Source organism: Rana temporaria, chromosome 12 (genome assembly GCF_905171775.1).
Source record: "Rana temporaria chromosome 12, aRanTem1.1, whole genome shotgun sequence".
In the NCBI taxonomy this organism is placed as follows: Eukaryota; Metazoa; Chordata; class Amphibia; order Anura; family Ranidae; genus Rana; species Rana temporaria.
The window spans coordinates 135,497,785-135,525,573 of NC_053500.1; the positions used below are offsets into that span (position 1 = coordinate 135,497,785).

The following is a 27,789-nucleotide window of genomic DNA, read 5'->3' on the forward strand; positions in this document are numbered from 1 at the left end:
TCATTGAACTTAATTTTTCTAGACTCGTAGTGTTGTACGTCACCTAGATGTTGACGGTCTGAATTTTGTGTGACCGTGTGTATGCAACACAAGTTTGAGCCAATATTCAGTCGGAAAAAAATCCACGGTTTTCTTGTCGGAATTTCCGATCGTGTGTACGCGGCATTACAGTCAATACTCTTACCCTCCTCTCCATTGAACCATAGGGGGAAAACATTGGTTTGCCCCCTGATGGATGCAGATCGTCCTGTGCTGGTGGGTCCCAGGACGTCTCCCCCGTCACTGGATTATGGAAGTAGAATTGTCCACTAGTTTCATCAAAATGTTTCTCCCAGTTAGAGTCTTCCTCAGCTGGGCTCGGGGATGCAGGGGAGATGAGCTGTTCCTCGGCTTGGTCAAAGGGACAATCCCAGGTAGTTTCCCCAGTCACACTGTTATAGTAGAAGAGCTGACCGCTGCCTTGGTCTGTGTGCGTCTCCCAGTCATCTAAAGTGCTGGAGGAACCGAGATTTTGAGAAGATGATCTTGGCTTTTCCTTGTCTTTCCGAAATTCTTCTAAGTTAACATAGAAGGATTCCTCCTCTTCATTCACCACCTAAAACGCAAACAGAAAAATGAATGAATGAACTGCTACATACAAAGAATGATTACTTCACCATCAGTCAAAGCAATAAAATGTCCTTCTAGAAAAAGTTCATTGTGTAGTGGAACCTGCTGGCCTCCCACTTCTGGGGGTGGAACTGCATGCAGAATGTTGAAAAACCCGTCATCCTCCATGAACTGCATGTTCTGCCTTAGCACGGAGGTAAGAAATATCTCTTGCTTATCATTTGTGTTCAAGATAAAATATCTTGGGCAAGGTACTAGAGTCCCACGATTTCTCTACTGGGACACCAAGTATTAAAGATCCCATTATTTCGGTATTTGGCCACCACATACAAGAGATTCCAATATACCCGGCAGAAGGAGACAAAACAAGAGAAATTCTATGATATCTATAATGTGCCTCCAGATACCAGAGACAGTGCTGGGACAAGGCCATCTGGTGCCCAGGGCAAAGATGGCAGACTGCGCTCCCCCCCCCCCCCCCCTGCTATCCTGGAGTCCAGCGATCCCCCGCACTGACAGCTCGTATCACCACTGTACCGGTCTGGAGATTTAAAATCCCTGTGGCTTTCTCTTCTCTTTGCCCCGTGGTGACAGTACGGGCAGGCTACACTGGTTCCGATTGGTTGTTGGTCATTCATTCATAGATCTGCTTACTTTGTTATTGACTGCCTGGTTGGTTCCTCCTCTTGCCCGGCAGCTCTCTATGGTCCTCTCTGTCCTCCCGGCCAGCCTCTCGGTAACGTCACGTCACACCGAGACTCGGTAGCCCCTGTCGGGCAGAGATTACTCCGCGGCTCCACCTGACAGGGAAGCGAAGACCGGGTCCTTTGCCTGTACCGGGGTGCAGGAGCGCACTTGGCACGTCTTTGCAAGCAGGTGCAGCTCTGCAGTGTTGTAGGGGTGGCTGGCGGGAGTCATAGTCACTTGTTACCCAGAAATTTTAACAGCACGCTGCCAGCAATGCGCCCCTCTTCCTACAATAAATTGCTCCGTCTCTTCTGCCTACCCCTTGTACCGGCCCTGACCAGAGATCCCAATATTTCTGTGCTAAGCCACCAGATACCAGAAATTTCATCTTAACCGTACATGGCCACCAGATACTAGAAATCCTAATATATCTATAATGGTCCACCTGATACCAGAGATCTCATTATTTATGCAATTCCCCTTTATTTCTGTATTGGACCTCAAAAGACCCAATTATTGTCTTGCTGGCACTCCTCCAGATACCCAAGACGCCATTAATGGACCTCAGAATATCAGAGACCTCATTATTTTTGTACTGAGCCTCCAGATACCCCATTATTTCTGAGTTGGACCTCAGGTGACCCCAATATTGTTCGCTGTGCCTCCTCCAGATACCCAAGTCTCCATTATCCCTTTGTTGGACCTCCAGATTGCAGAGACCACCAAATACCAGAGATGCCATTATTCATGTACTAGACTGGCAAATACCAAACACTCTATTATTCCTCTGCTGGGCCTTCAGATTCCACACCCCCCAATATTTTTGTGCTGAACCAACAGATACCAGAAATTGCATCTCGTGTATTAGGACTATTCATAAGACCTGCACTGGAACTTTCCCTCCCTATCCAAGTAGATATAAATGGGTTTTCTGGCACATAGGTGAACCTCTAGGAGGTGGGAGGCCCCCGACCCCACCAAATGTTTGTGCCAATTACTTTGGATATAAGGCGATGTCCTCTAGGGCAGGGGTGTCAAACTCAATTTCATTGTGGGCTGCATCAGCATTAGGATTGCCCTCAAAAGGGCCGGTTGTATCTGTAAGATTAGATGTCCAGCGCATCCCCTCCCCTTATATTAGATGTCAAGAACCCCCCCACCAATAGAAGTTTAGTCCCCCACCCTCTCTTACATCACAGTGCACCCCCATTTCCTTATGCTGCTGCTGGGAAGAAGCTGGATGCATTGCTTAAAAGCAGAAAGTAAGGGTCTGGAGGAGGGCTGGAGGTGCGAGGGCCACATGAAATGGCCGGAAGGGCCGGATTTGGCCCATGGTGTTTGACACCTGTGCTCTGGGGCCTGTAGTGTGAAATGTGTATGGCCATTCAGAGGTCTGGTGATCTCCCTATCGGATCGCCCAATGTGCCCCCTATGCAGACTGCTGACAAGAGAAAACACAGAAACCAGACAGTTTGAAAGCTGCAGGGCAGCATCACAGCTAAACTCAGAAGCCACAAACATCTTCCTGTCAATGCAAACAGGATATCTAATAGCAGAACCACCACAAAGCCCCAAACACAGAGCCCGTGCTGGCAGTGTGAGCAGACAGATCTCTATTAGCTACATAAGGGAATGTCACATTGCATAATGCAGCACATTACTCCTCCGTAAAACGGCGCCGCAGCATGGCACTCCTCCGTAAAACTGCGCCGCAGCATGGCACTCCTCCATAAAACTGCGCCGCACCATGGCACTCTTCCATAAAACTGCGCCGCACCATGGCACTCTTCCATAAAACTGCGCCGCACCATGGCACTCCTCCATAAAACTGCGCCGCACCATGGCACTCTTCCATAAAACTGCGCCGCACCATGGCGCTCCTCCATAAAACTGCGCCGCACCATGGCGCCCCTCCATAAAACTGCGCTGCAGCATGGCACTCCTCCATAAAACTGCGCCGCGGCATGGCGCTCCTCCATAAAACTGCGCCGCAGCATGGTGCTCCTCCATAAAACTGCGCCGCAGCATGGTGCTCCTCCATAAAACTGCGCCGCAGCATGGCACTCCTCTATGCACTGAAGCACATTACTCCTCCATACACTGCACTGCAGATCATTACTCCCCTATACAGTGCACCACAGCGTATTACTCCTCCATACACTGCATTACAGCACATTACTCCTCCATTCACTGCAGATCATTACGCCTCCATACACACTGCATCACAGTATAGGTCTCATCTATACCCTGCTTAGCAGCACAGCGCATTCCCATACACTGCAGCTCATTACTCCTCCATACATTGTACTGAAGGTCATTAGTCCTCCATATACTGCAGCATATCATACCCCCATAGACTGCAGCTCATTACTCCTCTATACACTGCATTACAGCAGATCATACCCCCATAGACTGCAGCTCATTACTCCCCTATACACTGCATTACAGCAGATCATACCCCCATAGACTGCAGCTCATTACTCCCCTATACACTGCAGCTTTTTACTCCTCTCAACACTTCACGTTATGGGCCAGATCCACGAAGCAGTTACGCTGGTGTATCTATTGATACGCCGCGCACCTGCTAGGTTGTTCCGGCGTATCTTTGTTTTGTATCCACAAAACAAGATACGCCTGAAGCTGGGCTAGATCCGACTGGCGTACGTCTTAGTACGCCGTCGGATCTAAGGTGCATATTTACGCTGGCCGCTAGGTGGCGCTTCCGTCGATTTCCGCGTTGAGTATGCAAATTAGCTAGATACGCGAATCCACAAACGTACGTCCGGCCGGCGCATTTTTTTACTTTGTTTCCGTAAGGCTTTTTTCGGTGTAACGTTACCCCCGCTATATGAGGCGTAGCCAATGTTAAGTATGGACGTCGGGCCAGCGTAGAATTTTCCGTTGTGTACGTCGTTTGCGTAAAACGTTCGTGAATAGAGCTTTGCGTAGAATGACGTTCACGTCTAAAGCATTGGCTTGTTGCGGGTTAATTTGGAGCATGCGCACTGGGATACCCCCACGGACGACGCATGCGCCGTTCAGAAAAAACTTAATTTACGTCGGGTCAAGACGTATTGACATAAAACACGCCCCCATCTCATCCATTTGAATTGCGCGCCCCTACGCCGACACAGTTACACTGCGCCGCCGTAACTTACGCCGCAAGTTCTTTGTGGATATGGGAAATACGCTGTAAGTTACGGCAGCGTAGTGTATCTGAGATACACTACGCCGGACGTAAAGAAGCGCCGCGCTACGTGGATCTGGCCCCAAACCTCCACTGCAGCACATTGCTCCTTACACAACTCTACAGGAATATAATGGAGAGCTTGTGAAATTAGGAACTTCTCAATAAGGTTTCCTGTACCAACCGCACATTTACAACATAATGCACCCCCACATGCTCGAAACCCTGTGCAATACATTGTCAGGTACCGCAGGAGAAAAGGGTAATATCACTGGAGAGTATACAAACCACACTGCGCCTCCATCCCCCGCCATATACACAACACAAGAATCCAAGAGAAGGTTTCTAATCCTCACAATCACATCATCGTGTAATCATTCCACACACAGTGCAAACATAACGTACAATCTCATCACTAAACTGACACAAAGGTAAAAATCAGAGAACAAAGGCTGTGGACACAATCGCGTCAAAATACAATCATAGACTGGAGATACAGTATCTCACAAAAGTAAGTACACCCCTGACATTTGTGTAAATATTTTTTTCTATCATTTCATGTGACAACACTGAAGAAATGACACTTTGCTACAATGTTGTGTAGTGTGTGTGTACAGCTTGTATAACAGTGTACATTTGCTGTCCCCTCAAAGTAACTCAACACACAGCCATTAATGTCTAAACCGCTGGCAACAAAAGTGAGTACACCCCTAAGTGAAAATGTCCAAATTGAGCCCAATTAGCCATTTTCCCTCCTTGGTGTCATGTGAATCTTTAGTGTTACAAGGTCTCAGGTGTGAATGGGGAGCAAGTGTGTTAAAGCGGATGTTCCACCCCAAAAAAATATTAAAAGCCAGCAGCTACAAATACTGCAGCTGCTGACTTTTAATATAAGGACACTTACCTGTCCTGGAGTCCAGCGCCGTCCGCAGCAGAGCACGAGCGATCGCTCGTCACCCTGCTGCTCCCCCCGCCATCCACGCTGAGGGAACCAGGAAGTGAAGCGCTGCGGCTTCACTGCCCGGTTCCCTACTGCGCATGCGCGAGTCGCCCCGCCCCGCCGATTGGCTCCCGCTGTGTGCTGGGAGCCGAGTGTTCCCAGCACACAACGGGGGGGGCGACGGGATGTGACGGAATGCCCGTCTTTTGCCCGTGAATGCCGGGCCGGAAGTGGGTGCAAATACCTGTCTTTAGACAGGTATCTGCACCCCCCTACCCCCTGAAAGGTGTCAAATGTGACACCGGAGGGGGGGAGGGTTCCGATCAGCGGGACTTCACTTTAGGGTGGAGAACCGCTTTAAATTTGGTGTTATCGCTCTCACTCTCTCATACTGGTCACTGGAAGTTCAACATGGCACCTCATGGCAAAGAACTCTCTGAGGATCTGAAAAAAAGAATTGCTGATCTACATAAAGATGGTCGAGGCCAGCTGTGGTGAAACTACAATTCCCATCATGCCTCTGTCTCTAGAGGACTGTGATTGTCAGGGTCTTGCAATGTCCCATGGGACTTGTAGTTTCACCACAGCTGAAGGGCCGAGATTGCCTATCCCTGGTCTAGGCTATAAGAAGATTGCCAAGACCTTGAAACTGAGCTGCAGCACGGGGGGCCAAGACCATACAGCGGTATAACAGGACGGGTACCACTCAGAACAGACCTCGCCATGGTCGACCAAAGAAGTTAAGGTCACGTGCTCAGTGTCATATCCAGAGGTTGTCTTTGGGAAATAGATGTACAAGTGCTGTCAGCATTGCTGCAGAGGTTGAAGGGGTGGGGGGGGGGGGGGTGTCAGCCTGTCAGTGCTTAGACCATACGCCGCACACTGCATCAAATTGGTATGCATGGCTGTTGTCCCAGAAGGAAGCCTCTTCTAAAGATGATGCACAAGAAAACCCACAAAACAGTTTGCTGAAGACCAACTTTGACCATTTTTTTTCTGGCACCCTTTACATTTGTCCTATAAATACTTTTTGTACCCTCACTTTACCACATATGTATCCCCCCCCCCCCCCTCCCCAACTGATCACACACCTACCTCTCCGTATCGGATTGCACTCTCTTTCCATTGTATGGCTTCTATAGCTTGCAATCACCTACTGTACATTTTACCATAACATGCGTATAATTAATGATAAGAGTAGAGACTATGTAACCCAACATCAATCATGTCGGAACAAACACTAGTTAAAACAAAAACAAAAAAACACACAACACCATAAATGCACAAAGTGTGAATTACCACAGCAGGAAAATGAACAGCTACATTTTCTAGCAGTCTGACACCATACTATGCCTTGGGGTCACTTTTGTGCACCTCCAGCCAGTATAAAGGGGTCAGTATCAGCAAATAGAGGCAGTGACCCCTCTTTCAGCAAGTATATAGGGGCTGGTATTAGAAGAAGGGAGGCAGTGACCCTTCCAGCCTCTATAGATGGGCTGGTATCAAGAGATTGGGGGCAGTGAACCCTCATGTTCCTCTTTCGGCCAGTGTAGAGGGGCCAGTATCAGAAGATTTGGGGGCAAAGATGCTTCAGTCCCCCTTCTAGCCTGTATAGAGGGGGTTTAATCAGGGAATGGGGGCATTGACCCCTTAACCTGTCCTTTCAGCCAATGTAGAGGGGCTGGTATCAGAAGACTGGGAGCATTGGCCCTTTAGTACCCCACTCATCCTATATACTGTAGAGAAGCCAGGTTCAAAATATGAGGGGGGGGGGGGGCATTGACCCCTCAGTTCCCCTTTGAGCCTGTATAGAGGACCAGTATCAGAAGATGGGAGATAGAAACCCATCAGTTCCTCTTTTAGCCAGTGTAGAGGACCCGGAATCAGATAATGGGGGGCAGTGACCCCTCCGTTCCCTTTGCAATCAGTATAGAGCAGTGGTCTCCAAACTGTGGCCCTGGGGCCAGATGTGGCCCTTTGCTTGCCTCTATCCGGCTTTTGGGGCACTATTCCATTCACAAATAACAATAATGATGGGGCACTATTCCACAAACTGACACCAAGGATGGGGTGCTATTCCTCCCACCGATATAAACTATAAGGCACTAGTCCTTCCACTAAAACCAATGATGGGGCGTGGTTTACGTCCTTTGACACGTGGCCATTTTCTACTCCCGATGGCCACAGTCCGGCCCCCCTAAAGTCTGAAGGACAATAAACTGGCCCTTTGTGTAGAAAGTTTGGAGACCCTTGGTATAGAGGGACTGGTATGAAGACGCAAATTCAGGGAAAATAAGAGACCGCCCAATCCAAAAATAAGTAAACCCACGCCTGGGCGGCCCAATGGGCTTTCTGCACCCCTCTGACAATTTCCTGAGTGTCACCTGCAGCAAAGAGTGTTGGCGTTGCAGGTAAAGGACACTGTACCAACGGCAGGAATGTTTCAGGGACACTGTTTTTTTGTACTTCCAGCCAGTACAGAGAGCTTGGTATCAGGAAACAGGGGGCAAAGACCCCTCAGTTCGAGCCAATGTAGAGGGGCCAGCATCAGTAGATGGAGGGAAATTAACCCCGTCATTTCTTTTTCTGCCTGTATCAAGGTCTGGTATCAGCAGGGGCGGACTGACAACTCATGGGGCCCCCGGGCAATAGAAGATTATGGGGCCCCCGGGCAATAGAAGACTATGGGGCCCCTGGGCTTACAGATGGTCACCAAGCCAGGAGGCATTACAGAGGCGGGGCAGCTAAAATCTCAGAATTTCACATCAAAAGCATGTCGGTTTTGGACATATCAGGGACAGATGTAAAAAAAAAAACACAGATTTTGACATACTGTCCCTAGTATTAAAGCGGTTCTCCACCCTAAAGTGAACTCCCGCTGATCGGAACCCTCCCCCCTCCGGTGTCACATTTGACACCTTTCAGGGGGGAGGGGGGTGCAGATACCTGTCTAAAGACAGGTATTTGCACCCACTTCCGGCCCGGCATTCACGGGCAAAAGACGGGCATTGCGTCACATCCCGTCGCCCCCCCGTTGTGTGCTGGGAACACTCGGCTCCCAGCACACAGCGGGAGCCAATCGGCGTGCGCGGCGTGACTCGCGCATGCGCCGTAGGGAACCGGGCAGTGAAGCCGCAGCGCTTCACTTCCTGGTTCCCTCAGAGTGGATGGAGGGGGGAGCAGCAGGGTGACGAGCGATCGCTCGTCCTCTGCTGCGGACGCCGCTGGACTCCAGGACAGGTAAGTGTCCTAATATTAAAAGTCAGCAGGTGCAGTATTTGTAGCTGCTGGCTTTTAATATTTTCTTTTGGCGGAACATCCGCTTTAATGAGCCTGGCAACCCTGATGGGGCCCCCTAGTGGCATAGTGCCCGAGTGCCTCAATGGTCAGTCCGCCCCTGGGTATCAGACAAAGCTAGTATCACAAGTCACTCTGGTCAGCAGTTCCCCTTTAAGACAATCTAAAAAGGGTCTGTTATGAAAAGATGCGGGGAGGTATTTCCCTTCCAGTCTGTATAGAGGGGCCGGTATGAAGACACAAATTCAGAGATAATCGGAGTCTGCCATACTCTCTTCACCCCTCTGTTCACCCACAACGCAGGAAGAGGACACAATGGCTTCCAGTCTCCACCCTCTGACCTGTATCTGTGGGGCGTTGGGAAGGCTGAGCACTCTCCTCCTCATCCTCCGGGAGGCTCGAGCGAAGAAGTCCACCATGCTGGCACTTCATGCAGGAGGTCTTTCCATAGACATCGCTCTCGTAAGAAAGATGAGAAAGGAGAACTGCTGGCCAGAGAGACTTGTGAAAGTTTCATACATTTCCTGTGCCGTGCTGAGCAGAGGAAACGTTCTTTTGTCTCTTTGCTTCTCTCCCACACAAACACAAGAAGTTACCTGCAGATCGGTCTACGGGGCAGCTGGCCCACAATTCATGTGGACTATCTTATATGGTTAACTCCTAAACTGCAATTGTAATTTTCACAATAAACAATGCATTTTTATAGCATTTTTTGCTGTGAAAATGACAATGGTCCCAAAAATGTGTCAAAAGTGTCCGATGTGTCCGCCATAATGTCGCAGTCATGAAAAACATCGCTGATCTCCGCCATTAGTAGTAAACAAAAAAATTTGTAAAAATGCAATAAAACTATCCCCTATTTTGTAAACGCTATAAATTTTGCGCAAACCAATTGTTAAACGCTTATTGCGATTTTTTTTTACCAAAAATAGGTAGAAGAATACGTATCGGCCTAAACTGGAGGAATTTTTTTTTCTTATATATATATTTTTGGGGGATATTTATTATAGCAAAAAGTAAAAAATACTGCATTTTTTTAAAAATTGCCGCTCTATTTTTGTTTATAGCGCAAAAAATAAAAACCGTAGAGGTGATCAAATACCACGAAAAGAAAGCTCTATTTGTGGGGAAAAAAGGACGCCAATTTTGTTTGGGAGCCACGTCGCTTGACCGCGCAATTGTGAGTTAAAGCGGGAGTTCACCCGAAATTTTTTAACATTAGATTCATGCTCATTTTGTCTAGGGGGATCGGGTGTTTTTTTTAAAAACTAAGCTGTACTTCCCGTTTTAGAGAGCGATCTTCTCCGCCGCTTCCGGGTATGGTCTTCGGGACTGGGCGTTCCTATTTGATTGACAGTCTTCCGTCAGGCTTCCGACGGTCGCATACATCGCGTCACGAGTAGCCGAAAGAAGCCGAACGTCGGTGCGGCTCTATACGGCGCCTGCGCACCGACGTTCGGCTACTTTCGGAAAATCGTGACGCGATAGATGCGACCGTCGGAAGCATGTCAATCAAATAGGAACGCCCAGTCCCGCAGCCCATACCCAGAAGCAGCTGAGAAGATCGCTCTCTAAAACGGTAAGTACGGCTTTGTTTTTAAAAAAAACTACCCGATTCCCCTAGACAAAATAAGCCTCAATCTAAGGTTAAAAATTAACATTTCCGGGTCAACCTCCACTTTAAAGCGACGCAGTGCCGAATCGCAAAAACTGGCCTGGTCCTTTACCTGCATTTTGGTCCGGGTCTTAAGTGGTTAACCACAAACATATCCGAGTGATTTGACGATCATGACCAAAAAAAAAAACAGAAACCAAAACCTTGAACATAATCTCCAACGTGGAAAACACATTTTGATACGAATTATTCTCTATCACATCATCTATCACATCATCTATCACATCATCTATCACATCATCTATCACATCATCTATCACATCATCTATCACATCATCTATCACATCATCTATCACATCATCTATCACATCATCTATCACATCTGACATAACCAGGCCAACACAGGGAAATAACAGAGTATTATTTCATTGGTTAATAACAAGTAAGGTGAACTCACAAACATTAGCACAGAAGATGGCGCGTCCCAAGTGTACGCTCCTCAGGGAAAGTTCAGGTGTAATTACACCTCATATATGAAATGACTCTCTTTTCCATACACTTATAGCTGAACATGAGAACACCGAGGTCTGACCCTCCCTTATTTGCATTCCTTTCATGTTATTTATTTGCTTTCTGTAAGACACGGTGTACAGACAGGTGATCTGCATGACCCCCCATGTGATGGGATTTGTAATAGATGGAACCATCCACCACCACAGATAAGGACACTTATTTACGAAAAGGAAAATCCACTTTGCACTGGAAGGGCAGTCACTGTAAATCTGAGGGGAAGATCTAAAATGAGGGGAAGCTCTGCTGATTTCATCATCCAATCACGTGCAAGCTAAAATGCTGTTTTTTTCCCCCCTTGCACTTGTAGTGCAAAGTGGATTTACCTTTAGTAAAAATGTAAAAAAAATAAATAAAAAAAATTGAAAAATAATTTGTTTTTTACTTACCAGAAATGGCAGTCTTCCTAATCTGCCACTCCCTATACCACAGCTAGCTTATTTCTCGTCCACCTCGCGTTGTCTTCTGGGGAATAGGGTTCACTGTCTTCTGGGACCTGTGTGTGTCCCGGCCATTCACAAAGCACCTTGCGACTCGCGTATGCGCAGTAGGAAACGGGCAGTGACGGCCGCAAGGCTCCACTGTCTGTTTCCCTTCGTTCGAATGACGGTGCCGGCACCCGATCTGATGGACGGATCGGCCTCGGGGGGGGAGCGACATCGCGGGTACGTGTGCTTATTTAAAGTCAGCAGCTACAGTGTTTGTAGCTGCTGACTTTTATTGGGTAGCCAATTCTTCTGGGGCTGAAGTAGTTAAAGCGGGAGTTCACCCGAAAAAAATGTTTTAACCTTAGATTGATGTTCATTTTGTGAAGGGGAATCGGGTGTTTTTTTTAAAAACAAAGCTGTACTTACCGTTGTAGAGGGCGATCTTCTCCGCCGCTTCCGGGTATGGTCTTCGGGACTGGGCATTCCTATTTGATTGACAGGCTTCCGACGGTCGCATCTATCGCGTCACGAGTAGCCGAAAGAAGCAGAACGTCGGTGCGGCTCTATACGGCGCCTGCGCACCGACGTTCGGCTACTTTCGGAAAATCGTGACGCGATGTATGCGACCGTCGGAAGCCTGTCAATCAAATAGGAACTATAAAGACAGAATATCAACTAAAAAATCCAAAAGAACACAATACAAATGTTATTGCAGTTCAGTGAGTAAAATAAGTATTTGATCCCCAAGCAAAACATGACTCGGTACTTGGTGGGGAAACCCTTGTTGGCAATCACAGAGGTCAGACATTTCTTGTAGTTGGTGATCAGGTTTCCACACATCTCAGGAGGGATTTTGTCCCACTCTTTACAGATCTTCTCTAAATCCTTAAAGGTTTCTTGGCTGTCTTTGCAACTCCGAGTTTCAGCTCCCTCCATAAATGTTCTATAGGATTAAGGTCTGAAGACTGGCTAGGCCACTCCGTGACTTTAATTTGCTTTTTCTTGAGCCACTCGGTTGCCTTGGCGGTAAATATACCTCCATTCTTCTCTATGGAGATGCGGGTGTTAAACATGTGTCTGCCTACAAAGGCGGCCGCCTAAAGCCTTGCAGCCGTCTAATTTGCCTGAGATCGATCACTAATGCGGACTGACCAACTGGCTTCAGGGGCCACTTGTAAAAGGCGCACGGGAAAGGCTGCAAATCCATGTGGGGCCCTAAAGCAGCTAAGCTGCTCCTTCAGCCTTCGCCGCTCACTATCCAGTATTCAGCTGCCCTATAAAGGGGAAGGAGGAGCTCCGGTGAATGGATCCCATCCCAGCGCCTGCTGTAGCCTGGCCGATCGCCCAAAGAGAAAGTGAGTGCCCGGCTGTGCAGCCTTCCTGTGTGCCTGGATAGGAGGAGTGGGGCCTCGTGTCTAAATTTTGCCTAAGGCCTCACAAAGCCTAGAGCCGCCTCTGTCTGCCTACATCCAATCCAATCCGATCCGCCAAAAAGAGATGGATGGGATCCGTTCCCCTTCTGTCCAGCGGATCGCATGTGTTAAAAGACAGGTGTTCCGTTTACATCTGGCTGCCCATAGAGAAGAGCGGTCTACGTCCGTGTCCGCTCTGCATGAGTGGACACGGACCGGTCACCCGCCCTGCTTAGCGGAGAGATCCCCTGCTGCCCAAGCAGATCGCAGCTGTAGTTCACCTTGTGTGAAAGGGGCCAAAAAGGTTGAGAGAGGCTGCTTTGGGCAACGAGGGCAGATATATATATATATATATATATATATATATATATATATATATAGCTTTTTTTCAGGGGGAACTCAGTTCCACCATCTTTGGCTCAGACCCTTTGGTGTCTGGTTTCTGTGTTTACAAGTGACAGCTATGCACTCTGTGTGTAACCCCCCTGAACTGTAATGCAGTCCTGGTATTTAATGCCCCTTTAAGACCCTTCTACTGTTTGTGAAATCTGACCGGGTCGTGGTTGAGTTCCTGCACCTATTTTCTGAGAAAAAAAAGCTCTGTGTGTATATAAGGAAATAGTCTATCACACATACACACACACACACCTTCAGTAATCTGAGCTAATCAAAGCCAAATGATCACGGATGCATGTAAGCCGGTCATCACAGCTTAAGATAGATAAGAGATGCCAAAGGGGATTGCATCCATGGATTCAGTATATAAACAGAAAGGGCGTAGAAAAGGGGCACAGTCAATATGAAGCCAAGATCAAGAACACGGGGACAAGACCTCAAACTAGCAGGAGGAAAGTTCAAACCGAATCTTAGAAAGTATTCTACAGAAAGAGTACCGTATATACTCGAGTATAAGCCGACCCGTTTTATAAGCCGAGGCACCTAATTTTACCACAAGAAAAATGGGAAAACTTATTGACTCGAGTATAAGCCTATAGTGTCCATGTCCATGCCTCACTGTGCCCATGCCTCACTGTGTCCATGACTAGACTGACGTTTAATATGGGAGTTCATGGAAGGGGTGCCCGGGTTTGAAAAATCGGTGCTCCCCAGCCGTAGGTCCCACCAGACAACAAACTTTGCACACTTGTAGAGGAGAAATGGGGCTCCATGTGTGCCAAGTTCCGGGTCCAAGGGACCTACAACCGGCTGGTACCGGGTCCGCAAAGTCACAGGAGAAATTACCATTTAACATGGGAGTCTATAGAAGGGGTGCCCGGGTTTGAAAAATCGGTGCTCCCCGGTCGTAGGTCCCCCCGACAACAAACTTTGCACACTTGTAGAGGAAGAGTGGGGCTACATGTGTGCCAAGTTTGGTACCGGGTCCCCAAAGTCCGGGAGATCAGGCACAAAAAGGTGACTCGAGTATAAGCCGAGGGGGGCATTTTCAGCACAAACAAATGTGCTGAAAAACTCGGCTTATACGCGAGTATATACGGTAGTTGATGCTTGGAACAGACTTCCAGCAGAAGTAGTTGAGTCAACCAACAGTAAATAGATTTAAACATGCTTGGGACAAACATTTATAATCAGTCAAGAAATAAAAAAAAAAAAAAAAAAATACTGTAGATACAAAAAAAAAAAAAAGTGACAGACTTCATTGGTCACTTGGTCTCTTTTCTGCTATCACTTTTCTATGTTCAGTCTCTGTTTTTGCTGAGGGATGACTCTTCGCTTTCTATATTTCTCAACACTTCCCTTTAATTCCTAAATAAACTGTTTTGTATACTCAAACTCTATTTCTTGGGCTATAAAGAAAATCTTGGAAATACACATGGTGAATAAGTACGATTACAGTATATATCCAATCCTTAAAGATCAATTTTTAATAGTGATTTTAGTTGATATCATGACATATCTTCAACCTAATTAAATCTCAACATACCGGATGTACCGTAACACTGTAATTAAACTGACATTGTTCATTAATACCGGAATCCGTAATGTTACATAACGTTCTGAGATGTTGTCATAAGTGTATTTTACAAACAATTATTTGAAGAAAAAAATGAACAATAAAAATCTAAAACAATTATCAAAAAGGTGTTAAATATTTCAAGCCATTATCTAAAAAAAAAGGAAGAAGAAAGAAAGCTTTATAGCCAGTACAAAGACATTATTTGTACTTGGCCAATCCAGAGATAATGTAATACGCTTTCCAATGCATGGCCCACATGGCCACCACCCCACGTCATTGCCGTACTCCACCAGGCAGGGTTAACTGTCCTTCTGTCCACCTCCTCACTTAACAGCAGCCGGTTTGGCTCAGTTAATGATCACACGTGTATTTGCTGTGGATAATTAGAAGGCTCAAAGCTTGCAGGATAACTACCTGTAACCATAGAGGCAGCATAGACAGAGCCAGCCAGATCACAGAGTGGTCAGTAATGGCTCACAGGACATAATGGAGGGACTGGTCCTTCTATAAAGGAGAACTGCAGAGAAGCACATTCAGTAACATTGAGACCTCATGGATGATTATGTACGTGTGTTGACAATAAAAAACCTGTCCTCCTCACAGCTGGGCTGCAATCTTACATGAGAACTGGACAAAGCTCCACCAAATATGGGATATTTTTCTGGTTCTCTGACTCTCTACAACCTTATGAAGGGACGCAAAACAACCCAAACTCAACATGATGTGCACACTTCAGTGTGCGGTGCCGGAGTCCTTTCTTCAGTTCTTTATATAAAAGGCCATATAATCCCCATACATGCTTCTGTATGGGGAACATTCCTGCAGAGTATGCAAGAATATCATATACTGTAGGCTGGGGAAATGTTTACTTTACACCCAGCTCACCTATCCCGGAAAAACTGCATTACATGGAGAGCAACATCAGATAAACAATGAGATAGTGGAAACCGACAGTTAAACCTGTCATGGTTTTTATATACCAGTTATATAAAACCTCCATGGAGTGCCTGGTTATCTCATATCCCCAACTTGGGTCTAGTGAGCAGTTAGAGGTCAGAGTTTAGTATTGGACACCTCTGAGCCCCCCACTTGGGTAGAATGAGCAGGTAGAGGGCAGGGCTTTGGTACTGGGCACCTCCGATTCTCCCACTTGGTTAAATCAAGCGGGTAGAGGTCGGGGCTTAGTAATTGGCATCTCTGAACCCCAGTTCCCTCAACTTGGGCCGGCCATTTTTTCCCACAATGGCACCTATGCACTTTCTCCACTTCCCTTTTCCCCACTTTTATGTTGTTTGTTGTGTATGTCACTTTATGTCTTTCTTATGGCTGTTGGGTTTGTACATTTCACGTTTGATAAGTAGGGTGCAGGTCCTCGGGCCTGCCCTGAACATCTTGTGAGGGGGTGGACATGGCCTTTTGGCTTAGTTCACCTTCTCCCATGGGGTCTCCCTTTGGGGGAGCCCCACCTACTGTGGTCTGTTTCGGCCTCCCAGAGAGCGGGGTCAGTCTAGTTTTGGCCAGATGGACCATGTGAAAGTACCCTAGTCCCCGTCTGGAGCTTAATGCCCCAGGGGATCAGGGCAAAGGTCCCTTCTCTTCGGAGGAGGACCATATGTACATCCTGTGCACTTTTTGGTGTGCACTTTTTTTTGCAGCGGGTGGAGTTTTTTGGAGTGTGTTCAGACACCACAGGCTTTTAGAAACAAGAAGAAAAAACGTAAGTAGAGGTCAGTCCTGGGCACCTCCGATTCCCCCACTTGGTTTTATAATGAGCAGGTGGAAGTCAAGGCTTGGTACTGGGCACCTCCAATTCTCCCACTTGGTTATAATGAGCAGGTAAAGCTCAGGACTTAGTAATGGACACCTCTGATCCCCCACTTCGATATATTAAGCCAGTAGAGATCAGGGCTTAGAACTGGGCACCTCTGAACCCCCCCTCTTTCCTCCACTTGGATATAAATAAGTAGAGGTCAGTGCTTCGTACTGGGCACCCCCCGATTCTCTCACTTGGGTATAACAAGCAGGTAGAAGTCAAGGCTTGCTACTGGGAATCTCCAATTTTGCCACTTGGGTATAATGAGCACGTAAAGGTCAGGGATTATTAATCGGCACCTCCGATTCCCTCACTTGGGTAAATCAAGCCGGTAGATCTCAAGGCTTAGTACTGAGCATCTCCAATTCTCCCACTTGGGTATAATGAACACGTAAAAGGTCAGGGCTTAGTAATGCACACCTCTGATCCCCTGCTTGGATAGATTGAGCAAAAAGAAGATTAAGCAGGGCTTAGTACCGGTCACCTCTGAACCCCACTTTCCTCCACTTGGATATAAATAGGCAGAGGTCAGTGCTTCATACTGGGCACCTCCGATTCCCCCACTTGGATATAAATAAGCAGAGGTCAGTGCTTCATACTGGGCACCTCCGATTCCCCCACTTGGATATAAATAGGCAGAGGCCAGTGCTTCATACTGGGCACCTCCGATTCCCCCACTTGGATATAAATAGGCAGAGGCCAGTGCTTCATACTGGGCACCTCCGATTCCCCCACTTGGATATAAATAAGCAGAGGTCAGTGCTTCATACTGGGCACCTCCGATTCCCCCACTTGGATATAAATAGGCAGAGGCCAGTGCTTCATACTGGGCACCTCCGATTCCCCCACTTGGATATAACGAGCAGGTAGAAGTCAGGGCTTAGTACTGGACATGGTTGACTCTCCACTTTGGTATAACAAACAGGGCAAAGTGCTGGGCACCCGGGACCCCTCCATTTGGGTACACCGAGCAAACAGAAGTCAGGGCTCAGTGCTGGGTGCCCTCTGGGCGTGCAGCCATTGTCCCTCTGATCTTACAATGAGAACACAAAAGCTATTTTTTTTCTCAATGACAACCGTAAATTGTGCAAACAAACAGCCATGACATTTATCAGAGTGACAGAGTGTCATTGTAACTGTACAGGTGTGGTGAGGCACGGCCCCATTCCATAACACATCCAATAACTATGTGAAACATTTATATACAAAAGGACAGAATTCTAAATAAACCGATCTCCAAGGTGTTGTCCAATGCACCACTGACCCCCCATCCAGCAGAAAATTCCACAAACTCGTGTTTTTTTTGAAGTTCTAGCATCTTACTGTTGGAGTCGCATTCAAGCCAAGGGTTATAGAAATTCGAAAAAAAGCGAGTTTGTGGTATTTACCCCTTGCCACACCGCCAGGTGATCACAAGTAAAAAATTTATAATAATGCATCCCGCGCTGTAAGCTGGTAGCGCACAGAGTGGAAGATTACAGTACTAGAAATCATCGCAGGGCGTATACAGAAGGTATAAATCATACGTGGTGTACAGTACCTGTGTCCAGGCAGGTCCTCGGAGCTGCGCACACTTGTCCTCACCTAGTTGATGTCAGGAGGCTCCACACATCCTGGATCAGGTAACAAGGTGGCAGCTCATTTAAATAAGGCGTGGCATGACTTTCCTCTTTACGCAGAGTTAACACTTTCCGCTGCCGACTTGCCTGACTGCATTCCAGAGCGGTGGAGGGAGGGTTTCCCATTATTCAGCAAAATGCTCATTCCAAAAGGACAACCAGCCGGAGATCAGACGACCCGAGACAGCTGGCCCAGAGGTCTATGATATAAATAATATTTGCACACCCCCCCTCTGAACAGCGCTCGTCGCAGTGACTGTGCGACAACCTCGCAATTCCCATCTATACCTGAACTGGGCACATTACGCAATTTCTTACCGATGATATGAACAACTGTACATGTTGACGCTAAAAACTTTATTTCTGCAAATGTTTACTTTTTGCTTCAATTCTGGTAAAAGTAAAGAATTCATGTCCAAAGACAGTTTTTCTGTTGCTATTAATGAGGAACTTTATGGTCGGTTCCGTCACGCAGAGGCGGTGCGTCCATAAGGGGCGCATGGGTGTCACCCCCTCTCTCCTGGCACCGTTCTGTCACGATAGATTCATGCATTGCATGAATCTATCTATGGTCGCCGCTGACAGGTGTTCTGGCCCCTTTTCGGGGCCCCCGGGCACCTGAATTACAGCGGCGGGGGTGTTTTTTTGAAGCACCTGATTAGAGCCGCAGGCTCTAATAGGCGCCCAAAAAAGTGAACAGCGGACACCATGCTGGGCGCTTGCTGTTCACTCAGTGTTGTGTTAGCAAAGTGAAGGAACACTGATCCGTCTCTTCCAATCAGGTGTTGAGGTCTGTTACCTGGCACCTGATTGGCTGAAACGTCACTGGCAGCAATTGATGGGTACAGTGGCTGCGTTTGATGGGCACAGTGGAGGCAATTGATGGGCACAGTGGCTGTGCTTGAGGGGCACAGTGGAGGCAATTGATGGGCACAGTGGAGGCAATTGATGGGCACAGCGGCTGCGCTTGAGGGGCACAGCGGCTGTGCTTGAGGGGCACAGTGGAGGCAATTGATGGGCACAGCGGCTGCGCTTGAGGGGCACAGTGGCTGCGTTTGATGGGCACAGTGGAGGCAATTGATGGGCACAGCGGCTGCGCTTGAGGGGCACAGTAGAGGCAATTGATGGGCACAGTGGCTGTGCTTGAGGGGCACAGTGGAGGCAATTGATGGGCACAGTGAAGGCAATTGATGGGCACAGCGGCTGCGCTTGAGGGGCACAGTGGCTGAAATATATATTTTTTTTTCAGTTTGTTTGCTCCCCCCAAAAAAAATTTGAGCACCAGCCGCCACTGGTTCCGTGGAACCCTAGGGTTCCTCCAGACTCAGCAGGGGTCTCAAACTGGTGGCCCTCTAGCTGTTGCAAAACTACGAGTCCCATCATGCCGCTGCCTGTGCTTGCAACTGTCAGCCTTGCAATGCCTCATGGGACTTGTAGTTTTGCAACAGCTGGAGGGCCACCAGTTTGAGACCTTTGCTCCAGAGGCTGCTAAGGGTTCCGTGAGCTGTGGTTGGTTGATCTTAAATTTGAAGGCCTGCATAGTTCCAAGTCCAATGGCACTTGGCAAAGCCAGCAGTATGACATCAAATATCTTTTTAGCTGTTGGTAAGGGTGGCATTCTACCACCACTGTAAGGGTTACATTCTTCCAACTGACCACTAACGTAAAGCGCATTTTCCCCCATTGACTGCCAATAAATTGCTCTTGGTAAGGGTTCCCTGGGACCTGAAAGATTGAGAAAGGTTGGAAACTCAGGGACACTTCCAGGGACAATTCACACAAACCTCCAGGCTGCGTCATCCTTCCTGGCTACATTGTTCAGCAAAGCTCCTCACAGTGACATTGCTTCCTGTCTTCTGCATAACAAAGAAGAGTGAATATTGCAAGAACAATCCACAGAACACGTCTTTGACATTCACCAACCTCCTCCTTTGGTGGTACGACAATATGCGGCACTGCTCCAACCCAATAGGACACAAGAGAGGAGCACTATGTCACTAACATTATCTTTCCAAAGATAAAGCTTCGATAATCCTTCAAGACTATTTTAACAAGACCTGCGCTTGAATTCCTGTCCCTTATTCAATTGTAAGCTCCAGTGACCAGTACCCTCGCTAGTCTATGGTAAGCCTGGAGACCAGCCTTTCCCTCTATAGACCAGCCTTTCCAAACCAATATGGGGGAACATTGTAATCATTTTTTAGGTCTTGGGCAGGGCTCAAGTCCTGCGGGAACGCGTGGGAAGGGAGTTCCTGCACTTTTTTCACAGCAGGAACGCAGTTCCCTTTGCAGGACTAGAGCAGCCAAGCCACCCGAGCCAATCCTTCACTAAGTGGTGATGCCCAGCTCGAGTCACTGTCAGGGGCAGGCGGACCTTAGTAATTCATTATGTTAATGGACGCTTCCTGTATATGGATTCATCAAGTAGTGTGCAGGTATTGCGTCACTTCCTCGATGCCGCAATGTCTCCTGGGAGCTTTTGTCATTGTTCCCAGGAGACGTTGCGGAGGTCTGCCGCGACTTATCGCGGGATTTACAAAGAACTTGCGGTTTAGTAATTATGCATATGAGCGTATCATTTTCTTTTTTTTGGTGGGGGAGTGGATCTTGGGTGGGAGTTCCTACACTTTTTTCCCCCAGGACTTGACCCCTGGTCTTGGGGAATCCTTACTAATTGTTACTGCATCTACAGCTCATTGCACAAATAAAAAAACAAAAAAATAAATACAAAACGTCAGGAATGTGGTGTCCTGTGCCAGGACAAGGCCATCTAGGGCCCGGAGCAAATATTCCAAACTGTGCCAAAGATGTATGAGCATTATGTGATAGCAAACACCCCCAAATTTAATTGAGCAGTAATCGGCATGCTTACCCCCGAAGCAAAAATTCCCCCGCCTTCCAGAATATATCCGCCCCCCCCCCCTGCTGAAATCCCAAAAGTACCCCCCTCCCATCATTCCTGCTGGCACAACCCCCCCCCCCTCCCTACCAAAAAAAAACAATTACCCTCTTAGAACAAATCCCCCTCTACCATATCACCTCTTCTAACACAAACACCCCAAATCCCCCTATACTAGCACAAATCCTATCCCCCCCCATCCCCCATTCAAACACAAATCTCCCCAAATCACCTTTCCTAGCACCCCCCCCCCCCCCAAAAAAAAAAAAAAAAGATTCCCCTCCTAGAACTATTCTTATTCCCTGCTGCCTCCCAACTCACATGATACCACAGTGGCCAGGGCAGCCATCCCTCGTGGCCAAGGCAGCCGTCCCTCCTGGCCACCCCTTGTCCCGGCCCTGACCTAGTGTATGCAACAACCGGGGGCTTCTCTGTGGAACATTATTTTCAGTAATAACAATAAAATGTAACTAGTAAATATCATGACCAGAAAATAAATGCAAACCTTTGTACTCTCACATTGCTGGTTAGTGGAGAAGGGCCTCCTTACATATGTAGTCAGTAGGAAGAGTGCTCCTTACATTGGTGTTCAATAAGAAGACTTTTCCTTACATTGGTGGCCATAGGGAAGAATGTCCCTTACATTAGAGGCCTGTGAGAAGAACGTCCCCTACAATCAGTAGTTTGTGGGGAGAATGCCCCTTATATTCGTAGTCACTGAGAAGAATGCACATTACATTGGTGCTCAATGGGAAGAATGCCACTAACATTGGTGGCCAGAGAAAATAATGCCCCTTACATTGCTGGTAATGGGAGGAATGCCCCTTACATTGGTAGTCAGTGTGAATAATGCTCCTTACATTAGTCGTAAGTGGAAAGAATGTCCCTTACATTGGTGGTTATGGAGAGGAATTCCTCCCATCTTGAACCTTATATCTTCCCCACCACTCCCTACTCTGCACTCCTCCTTGTCTTCTCCTTCCACCGCCATACTCAGCCCTTTCCCAACTCTATACATTATTATACGTTTTTTCACCTCTCAATGGGAAAACGAGAGGAAATCTCTCCAAAGTGAGATGAAATCCCCTCAGACGGTTGTCATCAGAATCCTTTTTCGATGATGAGAAAGGCAGAATCCGCCTAGCGGGGACAGAGACAGATTGACTCCTTATCCACTCCTAAAGAAAATATTTTTGCTTTAGATAAAGTCCTAAAAATATTCTAAAATTTGATGTTAAATTTTCAAGTTCTATGAACTCTGCACTCCTCCATCTGATTATCAGTAGCTTTGGGGCTGTCCAAGAAAAAACCAGCACAGCCAGAAAGCTTAGCTTCAATGATCTGTCTGCCTGGTTCTCAGGGCACATCTAATCATTTGCACAAAAACAGCTACGCTAACCCATAGCAACCAATCACAGGCCAGTACTTTAATTACAGTGGGCTAGATTCAGGTAGCCCTGCGTAATATTGTATTCAGAAAGAACTTGTGCCCTAAGTTACGGCGGCGTAACGTATGTGCTCCGGCGTAAGCCCGCCTAATTCAAATTTGGATGATGTGGGCGTGTTTTATTTAAATTTAGTGTGACCCCACGTATGCGCCGTTCGTAAAAGAATCCCAGTGCGCATGCTCGAAATTCCGCCGTAAATCGTCAATGCTTTAGACGTACAGCCCTATTCGCGAACGACTTACGCAAACGACGTAAAAATTTCAAAATTCGACGCGGCAACGGCGTCCACACTTAACATTGCGTACGCCTCATAAGAGCAGGAGCAACCTTACGCCGAAAAAGCCTAACGTAAACGACGTAACAAAATAGCGCCGGGCGTACGTACATTTGTGAATCGGCGTATCTACCTAATTAGCATATTCCTCGCGTAAATCGAGGGAAGTGCCACCTAGCGGCCAGCGTAAATATGCAGCCTAAGATACGACACTTACGCCGGTCGGATCTTAGGGAAATCTATGCGTCAGGCGCATAGATACGATGCCACAACTCAGACATACGACGACTGGGGATACGCCGTCGTATCGCCTACCTGATTCCGGCCAAGTATATCTGAAAACCTACTGGCCACTTTTTTTTTTTTAACCACAAAATGATCCAGAAAACACTTTCAGTGACAAATAATAATGTAAAAGATCACAGGCTGACTTGGAACTCTAAAGGCAGTATGCAAAAGACAGAGCAAGGGCGTTGGAGTTAGTAAAACCATATGCACAATTTATTAAAAATAGCACACTTGCGTATTAAAAATAGCACACTTACATATTAAAAACATGATGTTCAGCAAGTAGGAAACAACACTGGCACCGCAAACATGATGCAGTACAACAGCCACAGGAAGCCAAGCAGGACATACGGACACAGTGACCACCATACACTACAGGCAAAGCAGCGGTGTCCCCCACCGCATGGGTGAAACAGCAGCTGTCAACATCCAACAGTGATGCCGCTATGTGTGTATTTGGGGCTTCGCCCCCTTTATCAAGTAGGCTGCTTGATAAAGGAGGCGGAGCCCCGGAAACAAGTAGCGGCCTCTCCCATTTAGGATATCACTGGTCCCAGTAGACAGGTGTATCCAGCTTGTCCACTCCCGACATCACTGTTGGACCTTGACAGCTGTTATTTTTCCCATATGGTGGAGGACACCGCTGCTTTGCCTGCCAGGTCCCAGAGCAGTGTATAGTGTTCAGTGTGTCCTTACCTGCTACATGTATGGTTGGCTTCCTGTGGCTGTTGTACGCCATCGTGTTTGCGGTGCCAGTATTGGTTCTTACTTGCTGAACATCAAGTTTTTAACATGCAAGTGTGCTATTTTAATAAGCTTGGTGTGCAAATGGTTTTACGAACTCCAGGGCCCTTCATCCCGTCTCCAGTCTGAGATCACCTTTCTGCACTGGAACCATCTATACAGGATCTTCTATCTGGCATAGCATCCTCTATCTAGTCGGAGGTCTAACATCATCTATCTGGTCTTAAACCCTGTATCCAGTCTACAGTCTGGGATTATCTACGGGGTCTGGCACCCTCTTACCAGTCTGGGATCTATCTGGCCTGGCACACTTAATCCAGTCTGGGATTATCCACCTGGTCTGTCATCCATTATCCAGTCTGGGATGATCTATCTGGTCTGGCACTCTCTATCCGGGGTCTCCGGTCTGAGATGATCCATCTGGTCTTGAACCATCTATCCATTTTCCAGTCTGGCATCATACATTTGGCCTGGCACCCATCATCCAGGCTTCAGTATGGAACTATCTGGTCTGTAGGGATGGGCTCAGGCGTGTTCAGATCCTAGTCCCAACCCACCTGAGCAATCCCACCAGGAAGCAGTCATTGCACACTACCAATCATGAGCAGCCTCACTGCTCCTGCGGGCCAGGAAATGCCTCACTGCCTACGATTGGCGGTGTGCAGTGATGGCTTCCTGGCAGGACTGCTCAGGTGGGTTGGGTCTGAACACATTTGAGCCCATCCGTACTGGTCTGGCACATCCTATCAAGTCAACAGTGTGGCATTATTTATCTGGCCTAGCACCCTCAATCTAGCCTGAGGTATAGGATCATCTTTGAGGTCTGAAACCCTGTATCCAATCTGTTATCTGGGGATTATCCACCTCGTCTGCCACCCTCTATCCAATCTGAGATCTATCTGGCCTGGAACACTCTATCCAGTCTCCAGCCGGGGATTGTACACCTGTTCTGTCACATACTATCCAGTCTGGGATCATCCAACTGGTCTTTAACCCTCTCTCCAGTCTCCAGTCTGAAATGGTCTATCTGGTCTTGAGCCCTCTATCCAATCCAAGATCTATCTGGCCTGGAACACTCTATCCAGTCTCCAGGCGGGGATTGTACACCTGGTCTGTCAGATACTATCCAGTCTGGGATCATCCAACTGGTCTGGAACCCTCTCTCCAGTCTGAAATGGACCATTTGGTCTTGAGCCCTCCATCAAATCTCCAGTCTGGCATCATCTATCTGGTATGACACCCTCTATCCAGTCTGCGATCTATCTGGCCTGGCACACTCTATCCAGTCTCCAGTCTGGTATTGTCCACCAGGTCTGTCACATACTATCCAGTCTCCAGCCGGGGATTGTACACCTTTTCTGTCACATACTATCAAGTCGGGGATCATCAAACTGGTCTGGAACACTCCTCCCAGTCTCATGTCTTAAATGGTCTATCTGGTCTTGAGCCCTCCATCAAATCTCCAGTCTGGCATCATCTATCTGGTATGACACCCTCTATCCAGTCTGCGATCTATCTGGCCTGGCACACTCTATCCAGTCTCTAGTCTGGGATTGTCCACCAGGTCTGCCATCCACTATCCAGTCTGGGATCATCTTACTGGTCTGGCACCCTCTCGCCAATCTGAAACGGTCTACCTTGTCTTAATCTGGTATGACAATCTGCTAAAGCATCTAATCTGTCGCAGTAAAAATATTTAGCATTTCTCTTTATCTGCCTACAACATGTAAAATAATTGGTTGCCATGGGTCATTACACTGTTGAAAAAAAAAAAAAAAACTCCATTATGTCCAAATAAATATTGTGTGTAATGTCAACTATCCCAATTATCAACAGCTATGTATAATATCTGATAACAACAACAGATGCTATGTACTGTATGATTAACAATGACGTTAGGCACAGCCGAGTGTCAGTGGCCCTCGCCCAGACCTCGAGAGGTAAAGCAATACTGGCAGAAGAGGCAGTCAATCAGCACCACCTGCTGAACATTTATGGAAATACAGATGGATTCCCATGGTTGCATACAATGAGAGGACATTAGTAACACATTACACGAATCTGTTCTACATGATTATACAATGCAGAGCATCATGACGTCACAATGCGGAGAATCACACAACCCCAACCACAGGGTCCACATTGTATCTGCTGCTGTTGAATGCATATTACTTCATGTAGTATTATTACATATACACAGAACACTTGCCATATAGAAAATTAACACAGTGGGGTTGATTTACTAAAACTGGAGAGTACAAAACCTAGTGCATGGTAGCAATCAGGGTCTAATTTTAGCTTGTACAATTAGGCTTTGGCAATAAAACCTGGAAGCTGATTGGTTCCTCTGCTGAGCTGCACCAGATTACCAGATTTTGCATAGCTCCCAACTGTCCCCGATTTGAAGCAATGTCGCTCATTCCTACTCATTTGTCCCTCATTTTGGTCTGATAGATAGATTATATATACACACACACATATACCGTGTTTCCCCGAAAATAAGCCCGGGTCTTATATTAATTTTGGCAACCAAAAACACGGTAGGGCTTATTTTCAGGGGTAGGGCTTACTATTGTGTGGTCTTCTCTACCCCTCTCCCTCTCTGCCTGACGGGAATCCCCTGTGTGAAGTAAAGTAAAATGTATTGTGTCAGGTACCTTATTATAGCGCTGTTCCTGGCTTCCATAGCCTGCCTGAGCTCTCTTCCACAAGCCAAACTTTACAGATGGAGGGGGCTGACATCTCCCACTGACAGGAGAAGGAGATCTGAGTGCCGCTCTGGGCTTCCATAGCCTGCCTGAGCTATCTTCCACAAGCCGAGCATTGCAGAGGGAGGGGGGGTCGAGGCCCCCGGCTAACAGGCAGGAGAAGAGGAGGAGACAACCACTTCAAACTAAGTCTTATTTTCAGGGTAGGGCTTATATTGCAGCCCTCATGTAAACCCAAGGTAGGTCTTACTTTCGGGGAAACACGGTATATATATATATATATATATATATATATGAATATAAGCGCTAGCACTTGTAGCGTTATACAAGTTACTCATTCATTCATAAAATGTATTTAATCAAAAAGTGTTTTCCAGCGATAAACCTTTCATCTGATTTCTAAATTGCAAAAGCCAATATAAAAGGAATAGTAGTGGTAAAAAAATCATTTATGCCTACATACTTTGGCTGATAGGTGTCCCCCCATTCCCATCTCAAAAAGTTGGGAGGTATGGATTTTGCATGCTCCAGTTTTAGTAAATCAACCCCAATGTGTCTATAATATAATTTCCTGATGGAAATCAGCCAGGTGATGTTGTGGAAATTTCTATGAAGATGTATTTAATATGTATTGTCATAGTGTCTCCCAGTGTTAGTACTCCCACAGCCCGCTCTAAAGAGCTCACTGGGGCAAACCGACGCTGGTTGAGTCCCGTCTGGTAGTGAAAAACTTCCTGAGGTTGGGGAGAGGTGTTTGCAGAGTCGAGATATGTCGGCCAGCAAAAGGGCCCCTGTGCGATGCATAGAACGATCGTCTGAGGGGGATGTGTTCACTCTGCAAAGACATCATCAGTTATAGGCGGATGCACGCTCATCACAGTGTGCCTGATCAAACACATTTTGGAGCTGCCATGGCGTGCCCCCTGCAGATAATCTCCCATCCACAGGAACGGTAGTATAATCCGGGTATGTGTTGTTCTCTGAACAATGCAGAGTCAGGATTCATACCAGTGGTAAAACGGGAGCGTTTGAATTGTTATGGTCAGGGAGAGCATCCATGTTTAAAACATACACACTGTCCCTGCCCAGACACACCCAAAAGACTCCCCTAGCCAATTTTTCATTGGTTGTTGTATAAACTCATCCTGTTGGAATGATTTTTCTGTGTAGATATTCATTTCCTGTGATGTCATTTCCCATGGAGGAAGCCATTGGCTGTTGGAGCCATCACTTCCTGTTTGTCATTGCTTTTGCGGTGTTGGAATAAAAAACAAGT

At 47.2% G+C, this 27,789-nt stretch overlaps 1 protein-coding gene across 8 annotated transcripts in view; it reads right to left on the reverse strand.

Moving 5' to 3' along the window:
• The window catches only part of LOC120918942 (rho GTPase-activating protein 27-like), a gene marked incomplete at its 3' end in the record, with an annotated part of 75,539 nt that overhangs the window by 16,893 nt on the left and 30,857 nt on the right, over nt 1-27,789 (reverse strand). For all 8 annotated transcript variants that reach the window (XM_040330847.1, XM_040330845.1, XM_040330852.1 and 5 more), the window contains 1 exon segment: nt 185-595. In XM_040330847.1, coding sequence (XP_040186781.1) covers nt 185-595 — 411 coding nt within the window.